This window comes from Asparagus officinalis, chromosome 8 (genome assembly GCF_001876935.1).
Source record: "Asparagus officinalis chromosome 8, Aspof.V1, whole genome shotgun sequence".
Taxonomy (NCBI): domain Eukaryota; kingdom Viridiplantae; phylum Streptophyta; class Magnoliopsida; order Asparagales; family Asparagaceae; genus Asparagus; species Asparagus officinalis.
In genome coordinates this window covers 40,615,470-40,635,745 of record NC_033801.1, presented here as the reverse complement: position 1 = coordinate 40,635,745, position 20,276 = coordinate 40,615,470, and the positions used below count along the sequence as shown (strand labels likewise).

The following is a 20,276-nucleotide window of genomic DNA, read 5'->3' as shown; positions in this document are numbered from 1 at the left end:
TAGGGGTGAGGGATTGGGCGAGATGATACTCGCCTTAGATGCTGACAACTGCCCTGGAGATGATCCTCCTTCGATCAAATCTGCGAAAATCCCCTGAAACTCCTCCGAACTCCTCAAATCGCCAGATCCAGCTAGGGTTTTGAGAGAAGAGAGATGGGGGCTAGGGTTTTAAGTCTGAGATGAAGAGGAGCTCTCCTGGGTTGGAATAGTATATGTACCAATTCCCTAACCCGACCCGAAACCCAAAAGACCAAAACAAAAACCCGTAAAAGCACAAACCTGAAATCTTCTCTGACCGCTGTGCGGTCGACCGCCACGGTCGACCGCGTCGGTCGACCGCGCAGCACAAAAATGCCTTCTGTTAGGCATTTTACATGCTGGCCATTACACTCGATTTCTCTCACTTATATACACCTGTTGGGTTCCCAAACACTGATAAATATATACATCTTATATATATATGGTTATTTATCACCAAAGAAAGATTTATTACTATTTATTCACACCATTTCATTATAAAATTTTGGGGTTTTACATTCTTCCCCCCTTAAAAGAATTTCGTCCTTAAAATTCGGAAATCATACGTATCTCGAAATATGAAGTTCTAGATGAACATATAGAATATTTACACTTAACGATCTAAAATAATAACATTTTCGCTCAAATCCTAATCTAGTGGAACTAGTACATCGGGCGAAAAATCCAAACAAGGAACCCCCCATATATATACCATGTGTTCCAAAAGATTAAGAATTAAGCGTGCATATTCCCATCTTAGTGTTAAATATAAACATAACCAAAAATATAACATAAAGTAATATATATAACATAATAAGAATTAATTTACATGCACAACCAAGTGTGGGTAGTCACGACGCACGTCCTCTTCGCGCTCCCAAGAAATCTCCTCAATGCCTCCTCGGTTCAACTGAACTTTCACTAAGGGAATCACCTTATTCCTGAGTCTCTTGTCCTCCCTGGCAAGTATACAAACCGGAATCTCAATAGTAGTCAAATCCTCCTGAAGCTCAATCTCTGGTGCATCCAATACTCGTTGTTGCTCCTCATCATGCAAGTGTTTCTTGAGCATAGAAACGTGAAACACGTTGTGTATACTAGACATCGATGCTGGAAGATCTAGTCTGTATGACACAGTTCCAATGCGCTCTAAAATCTAAAATGGTCCAATATATCTCAGCGCAAGCTTCCCCCGTCGTCCGAATCGCTGTACGCCCTTCATAGGCGATACCTTCAGCATGACTGAGTCTCCAACCTGAAACTCCAAGGGTCTTCGTCTCTTATCGGCATAGCTCTTCTGCCGACTCTGAGCTGCTAGAATCCTCTCTCTGATCAAGGCTATTTTCTCAGTAGTCTGCCTCACCAACTCCGGCCCAAGCATCAAGCTGTCCTCCGGCTCGGCCTAACATATCGGTGACCTACAAGGTCTCCCGTACAATGCTTCATACAGGGCCATACCGATCGTCGCTTGATAACTATTGTTATAAGCGAATTCTACCAATGGAATATGATCCTCCCAGCTGCCTTGGAAGTCAATGACACATGCCCGCAACATGTCCTCCAACACCTGATTCACCCTCTCCGTCTGACCATCCGTCTGGGGGTGGAATACACTACTATAAGATAGCCTACTGCCAAATGAGTCCTGGAAACTCCTCCAAAAATGTGAAGTGAAAACCGATCCTCGATCCGATACGATCGTGTCCGGAACTCCGTGAAGTCGAACTATCTCCCGAATGAAGATCCTCGAATAAGCCTCTGCTGTATAAGTAGTCCTCACTGGAATGAAATGTGCTGACTTCGTCAACCGGTCCACTATCACCCAAACAGAATCATTCCCCTTCTTCGACTTCGGCAACCCCACAATAAAATCCATAGAAATGTCTGCCCACTTCCACTCTGGAATGGGTAAAGGCTGAAGTGTCCCTGCCGGTCTCTGATGCTCCGCCTTCACCTGCTGACAGGTAAAACATCTAGCTACATAGTCTGCTATCTCCCTTCGCATACCACTCCACCAAAAGTGTCTCTTCAATTCCTTGTACATCTTAGTGGTTCCTGGATGCACCGTGTACCGAGTACGGTGTGCCTCATCAAATAACTCCCTCTTCAGCTCTGCGCTGGCTGGCATAACCAATCTACCCTTCATCCGTAGACCTCCATCAGATCCAATGGTCCAATCAGTCTTAGGCTCTTTGGAAATCTCCTCCTTTCGGATTTGAATCCAAGAGTCTCTCAACTGAGCTCTGACAACTCTGTCACTCCAAGATGGCTGCACTGAGATAGCTCCCAAGAATGCACTAGTCCCTCCAATCTCGGGCCTAAAATCAAACTGGCTAAGAGTGATAAGATCCCGATGTAATGAACACCTCAAAGCTGAAACCCGATGTCGACGCTTCCTGCTTAATGCATCTGTTACGACGTTCGCCTTTCCCGGATGATACTGGATCGCGAACTCGTAGTCCTTGATAAACTCAATCCATCTCCTCTGTCTCTGGTTGAGTTCCTTCTGGGAAAAGAGATACTTCAGACTCTGATGGTCTGTGAATAACTCAAACTGCACCCCATATAGGTAGTGCCTCCAAGACTTCAGTGCAAATACCACTGCTGCCAACTCCAAATCATGAGTGGGATAGTTCTGCTCATGCACCCTCAACTGCCGTGAGATATAAGCTACTACCCTCTGAGTCTGCATCAATACGCCTCCTAAGCCTGCCAACGATGCATCTGTATATACGACAAATGTTCTGTCACTGCTCGAAATAGTCAGAACCGGTGCTGTAGTCAACTTAGTCTTCAAAATGAAAAAAGCCTTCTGGCACTCCATGCTCCATACAAACTGTACACCCTTCTTCGTAAAGTGTGTAATAGGCGTCGTAATCTTCGAGAAGTCCTGAATGAACTTCCTATAATATCCAGCTAAGCCCAAAAAGCTACGAATCTCTGTCACCGTCTTTAGTGGCTCCCAATCAAGAACTGCTGTGACCTTAGCCAGGTCCACTGCTATACCCTCTCGACTGATAATATGGCTAAGAAATCTGACTTCTGAAAGCCAAAACTCGCACTTGCTGAACTTAGCATACAGCTGATGCTCCTGAAGAGTCCTTAACACTATCCGTAGATGCTCCTCGTGATCCGCTTCCGATCTCGAGTAAATGAGAATATCATCAATGAAAATGATCACGAACTGATCTAAGAAGGGACGGAAAACCCGGTTCATCAAGTCCATGAATACCGCGGGTGCATTGGTCAACCCAAATGGCATGACCAAGAACTCAAAAGAACCATATCGAGTAAGAAATGTGGTCTTGGGAATATCAATCTCCCTAACCCGCAACTGATAATAGCCAGAACGAAGATCAATCTTCGAGAAATACTGCGCACCCTGCAACTGGTCGAACAAGTCATCAATCCTAGGTAGTGGGTACCTATTCCGGATAGTGACCTTGTTCAACTCTCGATAATCTATGCATAATCTCATACTACCATCCTTCTTCTTCATGAAGAGAACCGGCGCGCCCTACGGAGAATGACTCCGGCGAATAAAACCCTGAGCTAATAACTCGTCCAACTGGGTCTGTAGCTCCCTCATCTCAGCTGGTGCCATACGATAAGGTGCGCGGGATATCGGGGCTGTGTCAGGCTGCAACTCAATACAAAACTCTATCTCTCTCACCGGAGGTAATCCAGGTATATCCTGAAAGACATCCTGATACTCTGAGACAACTCTAGTCTCCAATAACTCAGCACCCTGATCCTGTCGCATCACCTCCTCGATGTACGCCAAAAATGACTCCGCAAGTCGGTTGCTCTGAGAGGCGGCTATAATCATCTCAGACCCGTCGGATGCTCGCAACTTGACTATCTTCGCAAAGCAGTCAATGCTAACTTGGTAGGAAGACAACCAATCCATACCAAGGATGACATCGAACTCGGACATATGCAACACTATCAAATCGACTATGAACTTTGACTCGTCTAAACTGACGGTACACCTCCTACAAACGCTCTCCAGAAGCGATACCTCACCTAAAGGGGTGGAAACAGATAAAGGTGTGTCTAGAGGCTGAGCTACGAGCTGGAGTCTAGCCATAAATGCATGCGATATGAAGGAATGTGAAGCTCCCGAATCGAAAAGGATACGGGCGGGAAAGGAATTCACAAAGAACGTACCCTCCACCATTGCTCCGCTAGCTCCATGATCATGGGGAACTACTGCATAAACCCTGCCCGTGGCTAAAGACTGCTCTGCTGCTGGAGATGGAGAATATGGGACAATCTGCCCCTGAGGAACCTCCTGGACTGCTCGAATCTGTCCCTCAGTCCTCTGAGCTGCTGGCTGTGCCTCAAGCCTGTTCTGCTGGCCCTAACCTCTGCCCTGCTGGCGCTGCTGCTACTGCTGGTTCGGACCCTTGCCCTGCTGGGCTCCTGCTGGTGCGCTACGACACTCTGATGCCTTATGCCCAACCTTGTGACAATTAAAACAAGATCCCTGGAACTTGCGCTGCTGATGCGCTCTCCGATCCTGTTGGGGTCCCCTTTTATAAGGGCCCTGATGCTGCTGCTGCTGCTGTCCAGAAAAAGGTCTCTTGTTCGTGTTCTTATCCCCACTCTATCCTGTCTTGGCCTTCCCTTCCTTGTCCTTCTGGAACATAGTAGTTTCAATCTCCTGAGAAGTGGCAGCCTCAGCTACCTCCCTAACTGAATAAAACCTCCTTGACACGGGGTACCGGCGGATATTAGGGCGAAGCCCTGCCAAGAACATCTGAGCCTGACGCTCTCCTGTCTGCCACATTCCCGTGAAATGCAACAGCTCCATGAACCTGCTCTCAAAGTCTGCAACTGTCATGTCCCCCTGAGTCAAACGGGACAACTCAAGTTCCTTCCCAGTCCGTGCTGCTGAAGAAACGTACTGCCCATCAAAGAAGTAAATGAAGTCCTCCCATGTGAGGGTCATCCTCTGCTCTGGAGTAAACTGCAGTCGGTACCATCTCCCGGCATCTCCCTTCAGGCTGTAGGATGCCAATCTCTGCTTCTGGACTGAGTCTACACCGAGTATGTCCAGAATATTGTCCACATCCTCCTTCCACTTATGTGCTGCAAGAGGGTCTGGTGACCCCTGAAACTCTGGTGCCCTCATTTTCTGATACCTCTCTACCATACGGAGCCAAGCTTCCTGTTCTGTGGCTCTATCTGGGACTGCTAGAGGAATGGCTGCAGGCGTGACCTCTGGGGGTCTCTCTCTGACACAGGAACAACCGGTATCCCCTGCTGCTGAGCTACCGATGGTGGTGGTGTCCGTGGTGTTATATGAGTCGTCACCAACTCCTCAATGGCTGTGATCCGGGCAATGAGAGGAGCCATGATGTCCACCAAATACTGAGGAGCCTGCTGCGGCTCGGGTGGAGCCTGCTGAGGCTCAGACTGAGCTGGCTGCTGCTCTGATGGAGTCTGCTGTGACTCTGCCTGGCTCGCTCTCCTGGTACGAGGTCTACCACGTCCTGCCATCTATCTCTCTCTCTCTCTGGTGATAAGAAAAATAAAGTTTATGAGTCAAAACAGACCTTTATAAATAACGTATCACAATACAATTTTCACAACATATAGTATTTACACAAATACTTTAAATTTATACAAAATAGTTGTCATAAAAAAAATTTCTCAAATTTTGAGATATACGCATATATCGTCCTCACTCATACTAGGAATTCCTTACGGACTCTATACATGAATCCTAAGAAACTCTATCCTATTTCCACGACTCGACACAGGATGATCCTAAGGATATTGGAACTAGAGCTCTGATACCAACTGTGACGCCCCTGGGTTCACACAAGGCTGCAGTCCAAGGTGAAACCAAGAATGTCAAACCTGCCATGCACCACACCATGCAATAACATGTTTCACCATCACAATTAACATCTATCTAGTAGAGTCAACAACTGGTGTAGGTACAAAACAGGTAAAAGATAATACAAGATATAATGATGAAATGATAATAGTCACATGAATATCTCATCATCCAACATACAGAAATACATAGTCAAGATCTGAGTAGATAAACTGGAATACTCAAAAAGTCTCAAATACAAATATCTGACGAAAAGGAAATAAGGCTCACAGCCTTTACAACTTCTAGAACAAGACTCTCAAATGTCTAAACAAAAATCTACTGTGGAACTCTAAAAGAAATATATAACTAAGTAGACGGCGGAGGCTAAAATGTATCCCCATCAACCTACGACTCTACGGGCTCCTGGCTCGTTACCTGAAAGGGGGAGGTACAACGAGCGTCAAAACGCTAGCGAGTAACATCACAACCAACCCCAAGGGGACAGGGCTCGTTGTATAAGAAAATACGGTTAATATATAAGAGATCTAAAATCATTGATCTTACAAAAGAGGGTTTTAGTATTTAGAAATTTACAACACTAGCATAGGTACGTCGAGCGAAATAATCCAAACAAGGAAACCCTCATGTATATACCTTGTATCTCAAATTGTAAATCTCTAAACACCAAACCCAAGGTTCTAGTACAGAAAACAATAGTAAAAGAAGTACAACTAATCTCAGAGTATAATTACAGTGCCATACCATAGCTAACATGAGTATCATGTTATTACTTACAGGAATATCATATCGAAAATCTACATAAGTGTTATGTCATAAACTCCCATGAGAAAATCATATTCAGGGTCAAGAAAATAAGTCCGAAACAGGAATTTTATACTGTGGTTTCCAAACTCTTGGAATAAATGGCAAATGTCCAACACGAGGACTAAAATAGATTATAGTCCAACACGAGGACTTCTATGGATTATAGTCCAACACGAGGACTGTGAAATTGTTCAAATGTCACTGAGATATATATATATATATATATATATATATGTATATAAAGTTGTTAACTGAGTGCAATGACATCGATAATGAAGAAAACACCAACTTTTCCCGCGAACAGCAGGCAGTCGACCGCCACGGTCGACCACAAACTGACACAGGTTAAAACATGTTTTTCTGACTTGGAAAATTTGTTAAAAAATATTAAATAATTTCCAAAAATAGTAAAACTTTGGGAAAAGTTTATAAATGAGAAAATAAACATGTTTGAAAAGGAATTTTTGAAAATGCAATTTTTGTTTGTAAAAAGTCATCGTATTTGCAAAATGTTAGTAAAACGTGTTTTTCATGAAACTCAAAGATGAACAATGACATATGAGATTTTGTTTACACTTCATGAATACAATATATATGTATTATGAGGCATTAAAGAGATGTAAACAAGAAGAAATAACTATTGTTTTAATGTTTTGATAAAAACACATTTTGTAGGAAAAAAAATCAAACTTTGTGTGTGTATATACGTTAAGCTTAAATATAATCACACAATATACGTTACCAAACTTATTTTTATACTTAAGGAATGCGCACACATGATCTTGAATCTTTAACTCTTGATAGAGATAGCTTTTCACCATGTGTTGATGTCCTGAAAAGAAAAACAAACCATAACCACTAGAAAACAAATTAGCTATAAATTGTTTAGCAAATCATCATCAAAACCAAAGGACCAACAATGTTTTCACTTGAAACACCGAAAAAAGTTGGAAGTGCTAAATGTGTAGTATTAATTTGGCATGAATTTTTACTTAGAGTGAAATTCAAAAAAAAATTCATTATCATTAGGATTATTATAGAAAATCTTTAATTTGCTAGGGATTTTTTAATGAAAACTTGCTATTCTTATTGAAAAAGGATTAACAAGTTTATTGGGGGGTTTGACTGTTAGAATTGTGATGTTAACCTAACAGTATTTTATGGGCCTATCGCTTTATTGAAGAGAGTCGATAAGTTAATTTGGTCGTCAGAGGTGTGATATTAACTTGATGGGTATTTGTTGCGATCGGAGTAACTTGGAGGACTTATCGCTCTATTGGAGAGAGTTGATAAATTGATTGTCAGAGATGTGATATTAACATGATAGAAATTTGTTACGATCGTAGTAACTTTGAGGACCTATCGTGTGACGCCCCTGGGTTCACACAAGGCTGCAGTCCAAGGTGAAACCAAGAATGTCAAACCTGCCATGCACCACACCGTGCAATAACATGTTTCACCATCACAATTAACATCTATCTAGTAGAGTCAACAACTGGTGTAGGTACAAAACAGGTAAAAGATAATACAAGATATACTGATGAAATGATAATAGTCACATGAATATCTCATCATCCAACATACAGAAATACATAGTCAAGATCTGAGTAGATAAACTGGAATACTCAACAAGTCTCAAATACAAATATCTGACGAAAAGGAAATAAGGCACACAGCCTTTACAACTTATAGAACAAGACTCTCAAATGTCTAAACAAAAATCTACTGTGGAACTCCAAAAGAAAATATATAACTAAGTAGACGGCGGAGGCTAAAATGCATCCCCATCAACCTGCGACTCTCCGGGCTCCTGGCTCGTTACCTGAAAGGGGGAGGGACAACGAGCGTCAAAGCGCTAGCGAGTAACATCACAACCAACCCCAAGGGGACATGGCTCGTTGTATAAGAAAATACGGTTAATATATAAGAGATCTAAAATCATTGATCTTACAAAAGAGGGTTTTAGTATTTAGAAATTTACAACACGAGCATAGGTACGTTGAGCGAAATAATCCAAACAAGGAAACCCTCATGTATATACCTTGTATCTCAAATTATAAATCTCTAAACACCAAACCCGAGGTTCTAGTGCAGAAAACAATAATAAAAGAAATACAGCTAATCTCAGAGCAAAAATACAGTGCCATACCATAGCTAACATGAACATCATGTTATTACTTACATGAATATCATATCAAAATCTACATAAGTGTCATGTCAAACTCACATGAGTGACATGTCAGAAAACGATTAAGTGTCCAAAACATAAACTATATAAATTAAACGTCCAACTCATGGATTGCGTGAAGTAAACGTCCTACTCATGAACTGAATTTAACCGTTGTCCAACGCATGGACCGGATGTGACCGTTGTCCAACGCATGGACCGGATGTGACCATTGTCCAACGCATGGACCGGATGTGACCGTTGTCCAACGCATGGACCGGATGTGACCGACCGCCAAGCGGACAGAAACCCAATCTGGGTTTTCTGTCAGCTGCTAAACCTGAAATAAAACTTGATATTTTACGATAACATGAGTTTTAATGATTCAAAAATCCTATTGAAGATAAACAACTAATCCCAAGCTTGAAATCTACATTTCCAATATTCTAAATCCATGAGAACCAAACCCAAAAACGTTTTAATAACTGTAAAAACGATTTAACTATTGTTTAGGCAAATTTCAGATCTAGATCTTCATTAACAGAACATTAGTGAGCTTTTGAAAACTAAAATCTTTGTTTAGGCAAATTTCAGATCTAGATCTTCATTAACAGAACATTAGTGAGCTTTTGAAAACTAAAATCTCTGATTTTTGTTAGCCATATTATAGAGAATTCATTTTTATACAAAAATACCATTTTTGCTCATCAAAAATCATAAAAATCCAAGAGAAAATCGTAGAAGACAGGGGTGAGGGATTGGGCGAGATGATACTCGCCTTAGATGCTTACAACTGCCCTGAAGATGATCCTCCTTCGATCAAATCTGTGAAAATCCCCTGAAACTCCTCCGAACTCCTCAAATCGCCAGATCCAGCTAGGGTTTTGAGAGAAGAGAGATGGGGGCTAGGGTTTTAAGTCTGAGATGAAGAGGAGCTCTCCTGGGTTGGAATAGTATATGGATGAAGAGGAGCTCTCCTGGGTTGGAATAGTATATGTACCAATTCCCTAACCCGACCCGAAACCCAAAAGACCAAAACAAAAACCCGTAAAAGCACAAACCTGAAATCTTCTCTGACCGCTGTGCGGTCGACCGCCACGGTCGACCGCGTCGGTCGACCGCGCAGCACAAAAATGCCTTCTGTTAGGCATTTTACATGCTGGCCATTACACTCGATTTCTCTCACTTATATACACCTGTTGGGTTCCCAAACACTGATAAATATATACATCTTATATATATATGGTTATTTATCACAAAAGAAAGATTTATTACTATTTATTCACACCATTTCATTATAAAATTTTGGGGTTTTACATTCTTCCCCCCTTAAAAGAATTTCGTCCTCGAAATTCGGAAATTATACGAATCTCGAAATATGAATTACTAGATAACATATAAAGATATTTTTACTTAACGATCTAAAATGTTAATATTCTCGCTCAAATCCTAATCTAGTGGAACTAGTACATCGGGCGAAAAATCCAAACAAGGAACCCATATATATGGTTATTTATCACAAAAGAAAGATTTATTACTATTTATTCACACCATTTCATTATAAAATTTCGGGGTTTTACATATCGCTCTATTGGAGAGAGTCAATAAGTTGATTTTATCGGAGGTGTGATATTAACGTGACTTGATTACGTTGCGATGAAAGCAACTTTGTGGATTTATTATCCTATTAACGAGGATTGATAAGTGGATTTTGTCATAGGTGTGATATTAACTGACAATATTACGTTGCGATGAGAACAACTTTGTGGACATAACATCATATTGAAGAGGATTGATAAGTGGATTGTCAGAAGTGTTTTATTAACGTGACAGGAATTTGTTACGGTTGGAGGAACTTTGTGGACTTATCATCCTATTGAAGAAGATTGATAAGAGAATTTAGGAGGAATTGACTATCAAAAGTTTATTGTTAACTTGATAGTTTTGTGAATTTATTATTCTGTTTGAGAAATAACAAATAACCAAGCCCCAGTCTTGACTAAGACTTAGCGGGGGAGGAATTTTACAGTTGACAGAGGTGTGTTGTTGAACATGATAACTTAGAAAATTTATTACTCATAACAAATAAACCAACCCCCAGTCTTGAACAAGTGTAGAGGGGAAAGGGGTGGACATGACACATTGTCTAGTGGGCCACTATTTGTCAAGTCGTTCAGTGACATTGGAGTATAACAACTATGATTGGAATATGTCACATAGTAGGCTGTTATCTGAAGAGTTTGGCTATCAGAGGTAACTGTTAACGTGATAGCTTTTTGGACCTACTATCTTATTAAAGAGGATTGACTTCAGTGGTCGTAGTATCTTCCCCTTCTGACAGAAAAGATTGAGCTTGGTCTCATTGCTCAGGTTGATTCTGCCTACTTTGTTCTTCAGCTTTGATCCTGGTAATAAGTTTTTGAGCCTGTTTGCCTTGAGAGATTAGTTGTCTCCAGAAACGGTATTCTGTAACCCTTATTTCTACTAGAAGGTTAGCCTAAAAGTTGTGTCGACAGGTGTCCACTAAGGTAGACTGTGTCATACCTGACGAACTTCGAAGAGCTATGCTTCGGAACCTCTTTACGAATGCTTTGACGGGCTCTCTCTTCTTCTGCTTAGTGGTGAGAAGGGTATAGATGGAGACTTTTGTATTCTCTTTAAAGAATCTTGGCAGGAAGAGTCTCTCTAGATCCGCCTACTTTTGGATACATCTGGTAAGTAGTTTCCTTAACCATTCAAAGGTAACTCCCTTGAGGGTGCAATTGAACAATCGAGCAAGTATGGTGCCGTTTGATATCACATTCCTAGTCTGTGACTTAAAATGATAGATATATTAATTCGGTGATCCTGTCCACTCAAAAGTTTATAGTGTTGGGACCTTAAACTTTGGAGGATAAGGGGATACATCCCATTCTGTACGATAGGACCTAGCAACTCCCTCATCTTGGAGCTTGCTTATATTAGCAATGGTATTAAGGTGGGTTTTCAATTCTTCTATTTTGGTAGACTGGAGATTCTGCTCGTTCTCAGTCTCTCTTCCTTTATCAGAGGAAGATTCTAGGTTGTGAGCTTCTTTAGCAGAAGCAGCATCATCAACCATTTTTCCCTTCCCTTTGCTTGTGTGAGGTCAAAATGAAGACGTTCTTCCTCTTTAGGAAGATTCTTTCCTTAGCGACGAATTTGTCTTCTGAGATTTGGCCATGTCTATGACATATTGAGTCATCAAGATCCGGAGTTCATTGAGGGTCTCCTGCTGTGATTTGAGCATGGCCTCCTACTCATCAACCCTCTTTGAGAGATCTTCATGGTTACTCGTCATATAGGCGGAGCTCTCATGTTCTATGAAAGAGCTAGAGGATTGAGATTCTTCGATAGCTGAATACTCACCATCGGATGTCGTTCCTCTAACCAATCTTTAATAATCGACAGAAGGTATAACTCCCCTTTGAGTTCGGGTATGTTGGTAGGTTCCCTTGATCTCGTTTAAGACTTCTTTGAAGTTTGGAGACCAGATCATCTATGACTCATCAGGACTAGCGATTGATGACTTCCCTCTACCAATCATGTTAGAAGTAAGTCTTCTTCAAGCACGAATGTCGTCGTTGATTGGGCAAAGTAACGTTCATTAATTGGTGGAACCCTAACGTTTTAGCCACATGTGAGCAACATTAACATCCCGAGAGAACTGTAGAAATCAATCCTTCACATTGACATGAACAAATGACTCTTTGCATTAGTATTTCTCTTGACAACAATTCCCACAAGTCAGAGACTTAGTATGAACCTCTCATAGAGCGTGAGGGTAGAGATAGAACCCCCTGTCTGTCAGTGGATAAGACTAGTTCTTAGCAAACATGAATTTTAAATCCATGTTGATCTTTTTGAACATAACGAATCACATCGCTTTCTGAAGAAGGAACACGAGGGTCGTGTTTAGCTTGATTAACACAAGGCTAAAGTCTGTGTTTTGGTGATGAAACACAGTCCTGAGATCTGTGTTTTACTAATGAAATGCAGTCATGAAATCTATATTTTGCTGGTGAAACGCATTCCTGAGATCTGTGTTTTGGTTCTAGAATGCACTCTTAAGAGTTGCGTTTTGATTCTGGAATGCACTCCTGAGAGTTGCATTTTGGTTCTGGAACGCACTGCTGAGAGCTATGTTTTTGGCTGAATAATACGCCCCTGAGTGTTGCGTTCTACTTGAATAACGCACTCCTGAGAGTTGTGTTTTGTTTGAATAACGTGTTCTTGAGAGCTGTGTTTAATTTGGTTCATGTGAAGCTCTTGTTTGGGCTCATGAATGCGTGCCTCACATTTCATAGTAGATACGCATAGCTCAGAGTTGCGTTTTAGCTCACAAATGTGAAGTTTGCGTTGATTGAAAGACCAGCTTTCTTGGAGTTGTGCCCGTCGTTGGGATCTTCTACTTTATCGAGCGGCATTTTTCTTAGCCTGTTTTAAGGCCTTTGCAGTGATGTCGTCGGTGTTGATAGACTTGGTCATCGTGATGGGCCTTTTGTGACCTGATACCCGTCGCTTTGGCGCGGGTGTAGAACCTTCAACTCGGTGGACGAGTTTGGCAGAAGCTGGGCCTTTTTCTTTAGAGTGGGGACTGTATGAACAATGCAACCCCCAGGGGAGATAGTTGTTTGATGAGTCGGTCACAACTGGAGCTTTAGTCTCCTTAGAGACTTTGCAGATCTTACGCATAGCCTTGGGGCCAAGGGATCCAGAGGAGAGTATCTCCTCATACTTGGCTTGATCGAACTCGATGATCAGAGTTTTATCGATCGTTCCAATGAGCTTGATGTCAGATTACACCACCACTTCTTCCTCAGTGAAAAATCTAGTTCCCAGCGGAATTGCCATCTTTTGTTTGGTAGGAAAATTTGTAAGAAGATAATTGAGAATATAATTTATTATATTATCTCTCTAACTAGCTTAAACAAAGAATGAATATAATTCTCTCAATACAATTTCTCTCTAACAAACTTAGAAAAAGAAATTACAATCTTCTTATAATGGAATCCCGATTTACAAAAGAGAATAGGATCGATGGAGATCTTCCCCTTAGTTTAAAACTAGGTTCTTCACGGTAGCGATGAGATACCTCCCTCGATGTTCGTATCGAGTTTGCTTCTCGTTGACGATCTGAATATCTTGTTTCACTGGAACATAGTTGATTCCTCTTGATTGATATCGAGGATAACTTGCGTGGCAAGTTTAAAAAGAACTCTTAGCGAGTTTAAGAACTCAGAGCGAGTTTAAACTCTGTAACAGAGTTGATTTGAACCGAAAATCAATTTTAAGCCAAGCTCCAAGCTCCAAAAAACTTTTTTTGCTAAAGGAAACTCCAAGATGATCTTCTCAAGAGATTGTCGATCTCTCCTTTTGTGATCTTTTTTTATGCAAAAAGTCCGATACCCAAACTCAATTGAGTTTTTAGTATTTATAGGAGATTAAGGGGTGTAACCGCCTCTTAATCATCTCCTTAATGGAGGCTTAATTGTCCCATTAATCGGGTGTAACAACCCCTTAAACCGCTCCCCAAATCATGAGGAAAACGGTTTTGAAACCGTTTAGCTTATGTTTAAATGAGTCAAACGCTAAAAAAGACGTTTCAGGCCCGAACTCTGTGTTTTAGACCTGAAACGCAGAGTTGAGCCTGTTTAAGGCTAAAATCGCCATGTTCGCATAGTGTTATGAGTCTGAGACGCAGAAATAAACTCTGCGTTCTGCACCTAGAACGCAGAGTTTGGCTCTGCATAAACTCTATGTTTTGAGTCTACGAACTCCGTGTTTTGTCACAGAGATGAACTCTGTATTTTTACTCTGGAATGCAGAGGTGAGCCTCAGGCAGGTTTGGCGAGCTTCAGGCTAAGTCCAATGTTCACGTGAAGTCTAGTCTTGCAGACGAACTTCAGAACATAACTTGCTGAGAAGAACAGGTCATAACTTTCAAACCGTAAATAGGAATTGGACAAATTATATATAAAAATCAACTATGTTGATGAGACTATAACGCCCCGCCCTAGAATCCCGGAGTCGGTACGCTATTAGATCTGATGGACTGGCCTCACAAACCACCACATGTCTTTTCAGCACGTTTTGTCCTCACTCACGTGCTCCCTGAAAAACTTCCCAGGGGGTCACCCATCCTAGAATTTCTCCAGGCCAAGCACGCTTAACTTTGGAGTTTCTAAGAATTGGGTTTCCGAAAAGAAGATGCATCTTTGTGGTATGAGTATTCCAATTAATTCTATTAATTCTAATCACATCACCCTCTCAAGGGTTGGGGTATTACATACTCCCCCACTTAAACTCACAACGTCCTCGTTGTGCCAAATCATATCATCCAAGACCGTACCATCCGTGTGAGATTCTAGAGGTGGCTCCTACGACCTCAAGAGGTGGCTCCCGCCCTCTCGACGTAGCACTTTGCGCCGCATAGTACTTAGCTCTCATAATTCCGGTTGGTTTTGCTCTGATACCATTTGTAACGCCCCGCCCCGGAATCCCAGAGTCGGTACGCTATTAGATCTGATGGACTAGCCTCACAAACCACCACATGTCTTTTCAGCACGTTTTGTCCTCACTCACGCGCTCCCTGAAAAACTTCCCAGGGGGTCACCCATCCTAGAATTTCTCCAGGCCAAGCACGCTTAACTTTGGAGTTTCTAAGAGTTAGGTTCCGAAAAGAAGATGCATCTTGGTGATATGAGTATTCCAATCAAATCTATCAATACTAATCACATCACCCTCTCAAGGGTTGGGGTATTACAGAGACGGAGCCAACCAAACCTACCCTATAGGGTTTGGCTTTCTCCTTTTCATTTTGCAAAATTCCTTACGGTTTGAGAGATATCTGCATTTTGATTTGAAAAGACCGTTAATTTTTATAGTCTCTTTTGCTAGAGCGTTGCAAAGATCATCATTTTGTAACATTTGTCTTGGCTCCTTAAAAATATGAGAGCCGTCAAATTGTAACTCCCGATGTTGATTGTGAAGGCTATTAAAGTAGAGCTTTCATCGGTTGTTGTGAAGGTCATTAAATTGTAACCTTCATCGATCTACGTGAAAATTTTCCAATTATAGCCTTCTGAAAGCCATAAACTTGTAACTTCCATCATTGATGTTTGATGGAAATCTGCTATCTGTAGTAATTTTTAGACAGCCTACACGAGGCTGCAGTCTAAGGTGAATCCAGAGATATCAAACCTGTCATGCACTCACACAGTGTAATAACATGTTTCACCATCGTCAGAGCACTAGCAATGTCATTTCCATCCGCCCCAAGGAGAAGGGCTGCTACATATGATGGAGGCTCTATATATATATGCATAGTCTACCTAAATCATTTACCATGTACTAGATGAGGTTAATAATTAGAAATCCACAACACGAGACTGGTACGTCGAGCGAAATAATCCAAATAAGAAAACCCTCATGTATATCCCATATGTCTCAAATTGTGAATTGATAAATATTAACTCCAAAACTAAGAATAAAAGAATAAAGGAATGTAATACTAAAATGTCAACCAAACTAAGTCATATATGTCAACCTAATACCTCATAATACCCTAATACTAAAATGTCAACCAAACTAAGTCATATATGTCAACCTAATACCTCATAATACCCTACAATACTAAAATGTCAACCAAAACCAAGTCATATATGTCAACCTATTACCTTATACTACTCTTGGGTAGTTAATACGAATATCAGTACATAATCCTGTGTAATCCACAATACCATATAGCCCATCACAATATAACTCAGTGGTGAACCATTTACATGAACGATCTCCTGCTTATGACTCAACTGTCATACATTTCACAATGCTATCTCTTGCAAAGTTCTATGATATCATCGCATCACTATGCGAAATGAACTACCTGTTCAATCATCCTAAGTAAATACTGCCTACTAGCCTCATCGCAAAATCATGCGTAATGGACTACCTATTCAAGTATCCTATAGGTACGACTCATTAGCCTCGTCACATCACCACGCGGAATGGACTACCTCTTCAGGCATCCTATAAATATGGCTCACTAGCCTCATCGCATCACCATTCAGAATGGACTACCTATTCAAGCTGAAGGAAATCGTGCTATGTCTACATGCATAATACACAGCGGAAGACATGTATGTACAAAAATACTAAGCATGTAGAGAGCATGAAATATTCATATGGATCGTCTAATTAAATCTAACATGATCCTTATTATTAAGTGAGCATACAAGAGTTAGAAAGTCATACTTTCGTAGCGTGATTCGATGGAAGATCGAATAACCCCTAGCTCTTGCTCCTTGTAGTAGAAAATCTCCTTGTAGTGGATCTCCAAGTCTTCAAGTGAGCTTGATAAAATAGGAGTCTTCTTAAAACATAAGGCAAGATATCCACCCCGGGGTTCTTAAAATCCTACTACTTCCTCTTGCTCAAAGATTGCTAAAGTTTAGTAAGAGGAGAGGTCTCTTTTATTCTCTTATGGAAAAAAACACTTAGCCAATTTTTCATTAACCTTTCCATAAGAAAAAGAGCTCATATTTATAGAGTGAAATGTGTTCATGATATGAATGACTCATCCTATGAGTCATGCAATGAATCATCAAAAATTAATGATTAATCAAGTGAGTCATGCAATGAATCATCTTATGAATCATTACATTTCAAAACCATGTGCTAATAAACCATGTGCTCAAACCATACCACTAAGTGACTCATCTCATGACTCATTATACATGGTATGTGTATTTCATAAATGAGAATACCAAATTATTATCACTAATACAGTATTTCATAAATACGGTATATAGTATTATTCCAATCTTTAACTAATTAGTCACTATATGACCAAATAAATCAAGAGTTGACCAAAAGTCAACTGTTGACCAAAAAGTCAACTAGTTGACTAAAAGTTAACTTTATGGGAAAAATACTGGAATTCATTTCCTAAGCACATAGCATTCCGATTTTACCGATATACATAACCGTTTATGTGTATCCGGAAGAAATCATATATGCGTATCAATCATACGCATCACTCCATAAATTGTGTTTCATAGGATTCAAGTACGCGCTTGGTGTGACTCTAGGGCCCAACTTAAAAAACTCGGTAGTGGATCATATCCATAAGTACAACAGAGGTGCTAGCTACACATGAAGACCACCCGGGTATAAGTTGTGATAAAGGTCTGCAAGATGCTTATCCAATTTTATCAGGACCACTCAATGATAATACCGTACAGTCCGGTCTCTTCGTCAAACCATGTCAAACTATTGAGCCTAGGGTATGGCAAACTGTCAAACCCTAATAGCTTGATTAGTGTTTATTGATATTAAACTCATAACCTATAAGATCAAACTGACACTCAGTTTATCTTATTCACCTTGGCCAAGGATTTCCAGGCTATAGTTATATCAAACAATCTTATGACATCAACCCCTATACTGGGAGAGACGAATCCCTTCTTGGCATCTCAATATCTACTTATGTCTCGGGATGTACCCAACAAGAACCGTTATGCACAATTCAATAAGAACTGTGGTTAGGTAAAAGTCTAAATACATCTTTACTGACATATAAGATATTGCACTCATGCCTCAGGTCAAGAGACTACTATGTACTATATCACTTGAGAACTTCTATTTGACAGTTAAGTATATTACCAACTAGATGTTCTCGGCGAGTCGTTCAGTCAACTCATTCACTAATGAGTCACCTGTATACTGTATCTTGATGTCTCACATCAATGATCTAAGAGATTGATCATCTCCTTCAAAAGGAGAAATAAAGCATACACTAGTCTAAACCAAAGTGATGATGTCCTATCTCAACACTTCATCAACTAGGAACATTTTAGAATATACGTTACCGACTAATCAGATCTCTTCATTACGATCACTATCCGAAATGTCTGATAGTCTAGTATTTATTCTAAGGACATTATCTGTATATTTAGAACATCAGATAAATCTGACCAAAATAGCATACTATCATTTTGAACAAGGATGTTATATACATATAGGTCCTGTTACAATATACAATAATTGCCTGCAGGGCACCTATATCTAACAAACTCCCACTTGCACTAAGGCCAATTATAGTATCTAATACCCAATAGCTCAACAAGTTTCTCAAATTGTGAACGAGCAATTGCCTTTGTGAATGGATCTGCTATATTATCTTTTGTGTCTACTCTTTCAATCTTGATCTCCCGGCGATCAACTATCTCCCTGATCAAGTGATACTTCCTCAGAATGTGTCTGGACTTATGGTGAGATCGGGGTTCCTTTGTTAGAGCTATTGCAGCATTATTATCACAGTATAAAGGTACTGGATCTTTAATGGTGGGAACAACTTCCAGCTCTAAAAGGAACTTCCTCATCCAGACAGCTTCTTTAGCTGCATCATTAGCTGCAATGTATTCAGCTTCCATAGTCGAGTCTGCTACTGTATCCTGCTTGGAACTTTTCCAGCTGACAGCTCCTCTATTGAGGGTGAAAACATATCCTGATACAGACTTACTATCATCGATATCGCTCTGAAAGCTTGAGTCGGAAAAAGCCTCCATTCGGAGGTCACTTTTACCGTATATCAAAAATAACTCTTTAGTCCTTTTAAGGTACTTAAGTATATTCTTGACCGCTTTCCAGTGCTCTTCTCCATGATCAGATTGGTATCTACTTACCAAACTGAGTGAATAAGCGATATCTGGTCTAGTACATAACATGGCATACATGATCGATCCTACTGCCGAGGCATAAGGAATTAGACTCATGCGTTTCCTCTCTTCATCAGTCCGGGGAGACATCTTTTTAGAGAGGGAGATTCCAGGAGATGCAGGTACAAAACCTTTCTTGGAATTTTCCATGCTAAACCGTTTTAGCACTTTGCCAATGTATCTAGATTGCGATAATCCTAACATCCTTTTAGATCTATCTCTATAGATCTGAATACCCAGTATACAGGATGCTTCACCTAAATCTTTCATGGAAAATCTTTTTGATAGCCAAATTTTAACCGCTTGTAATGACGGTATGTCATTACCGATTAAGAGTATATCGTCTACATATAAAATAAGAAACGATATAATACTCCCAATTATCCTTTTATACACACATGGTTCATCTGGATTTTTGATGAAACCAAACTCTTTGATAGCATCATCAAAACAGATGTTCCATCTCCGTGATGCTTGCTTCAGTCCATAAATAGATTTAAGCAATCTACATGCTTTTCCACTGCTCCCACTAACTACAAAACCCTCTGGTTGCGTCATATATATGCACTCTTCTAAATCACCATTTAGAAATGCAGTTTTAACGTCCATTTGCCAGATCTCATAGTCATAGTGAGCAGCTATAGCAAGTAGGATCCGAATAGACTTGAGCATAGCCACTGGAGAAAAAGTTTCATCGTAG

General features: G+C 40.6%; 1 protein-coding gene across 1 annotated transcript in view; it reads right to left on the bottom strand.

Moving 5' to 3' along the window:
• Window positions 1–19,993, bottom strand: part of LOC109821162 — a gene marked incomplete at its 5' end in the record, with an annotated part of 25,940 nt that extends 5,947 nt beyond the window's left edge. The window contains 2 exons of the mRNA XM_020387352.1: window positions 19,223–19,459; window positions 19,544–19,993. Of these exons, the coding sequence (XP_020242941.1) occupies window positions 19,223–19,459; window positions 19,544–19,993 (687 nt within the window). The remainder of the gene's footprint in view (window positions 1–19,222; window positions 19,460–19,543) is intronic.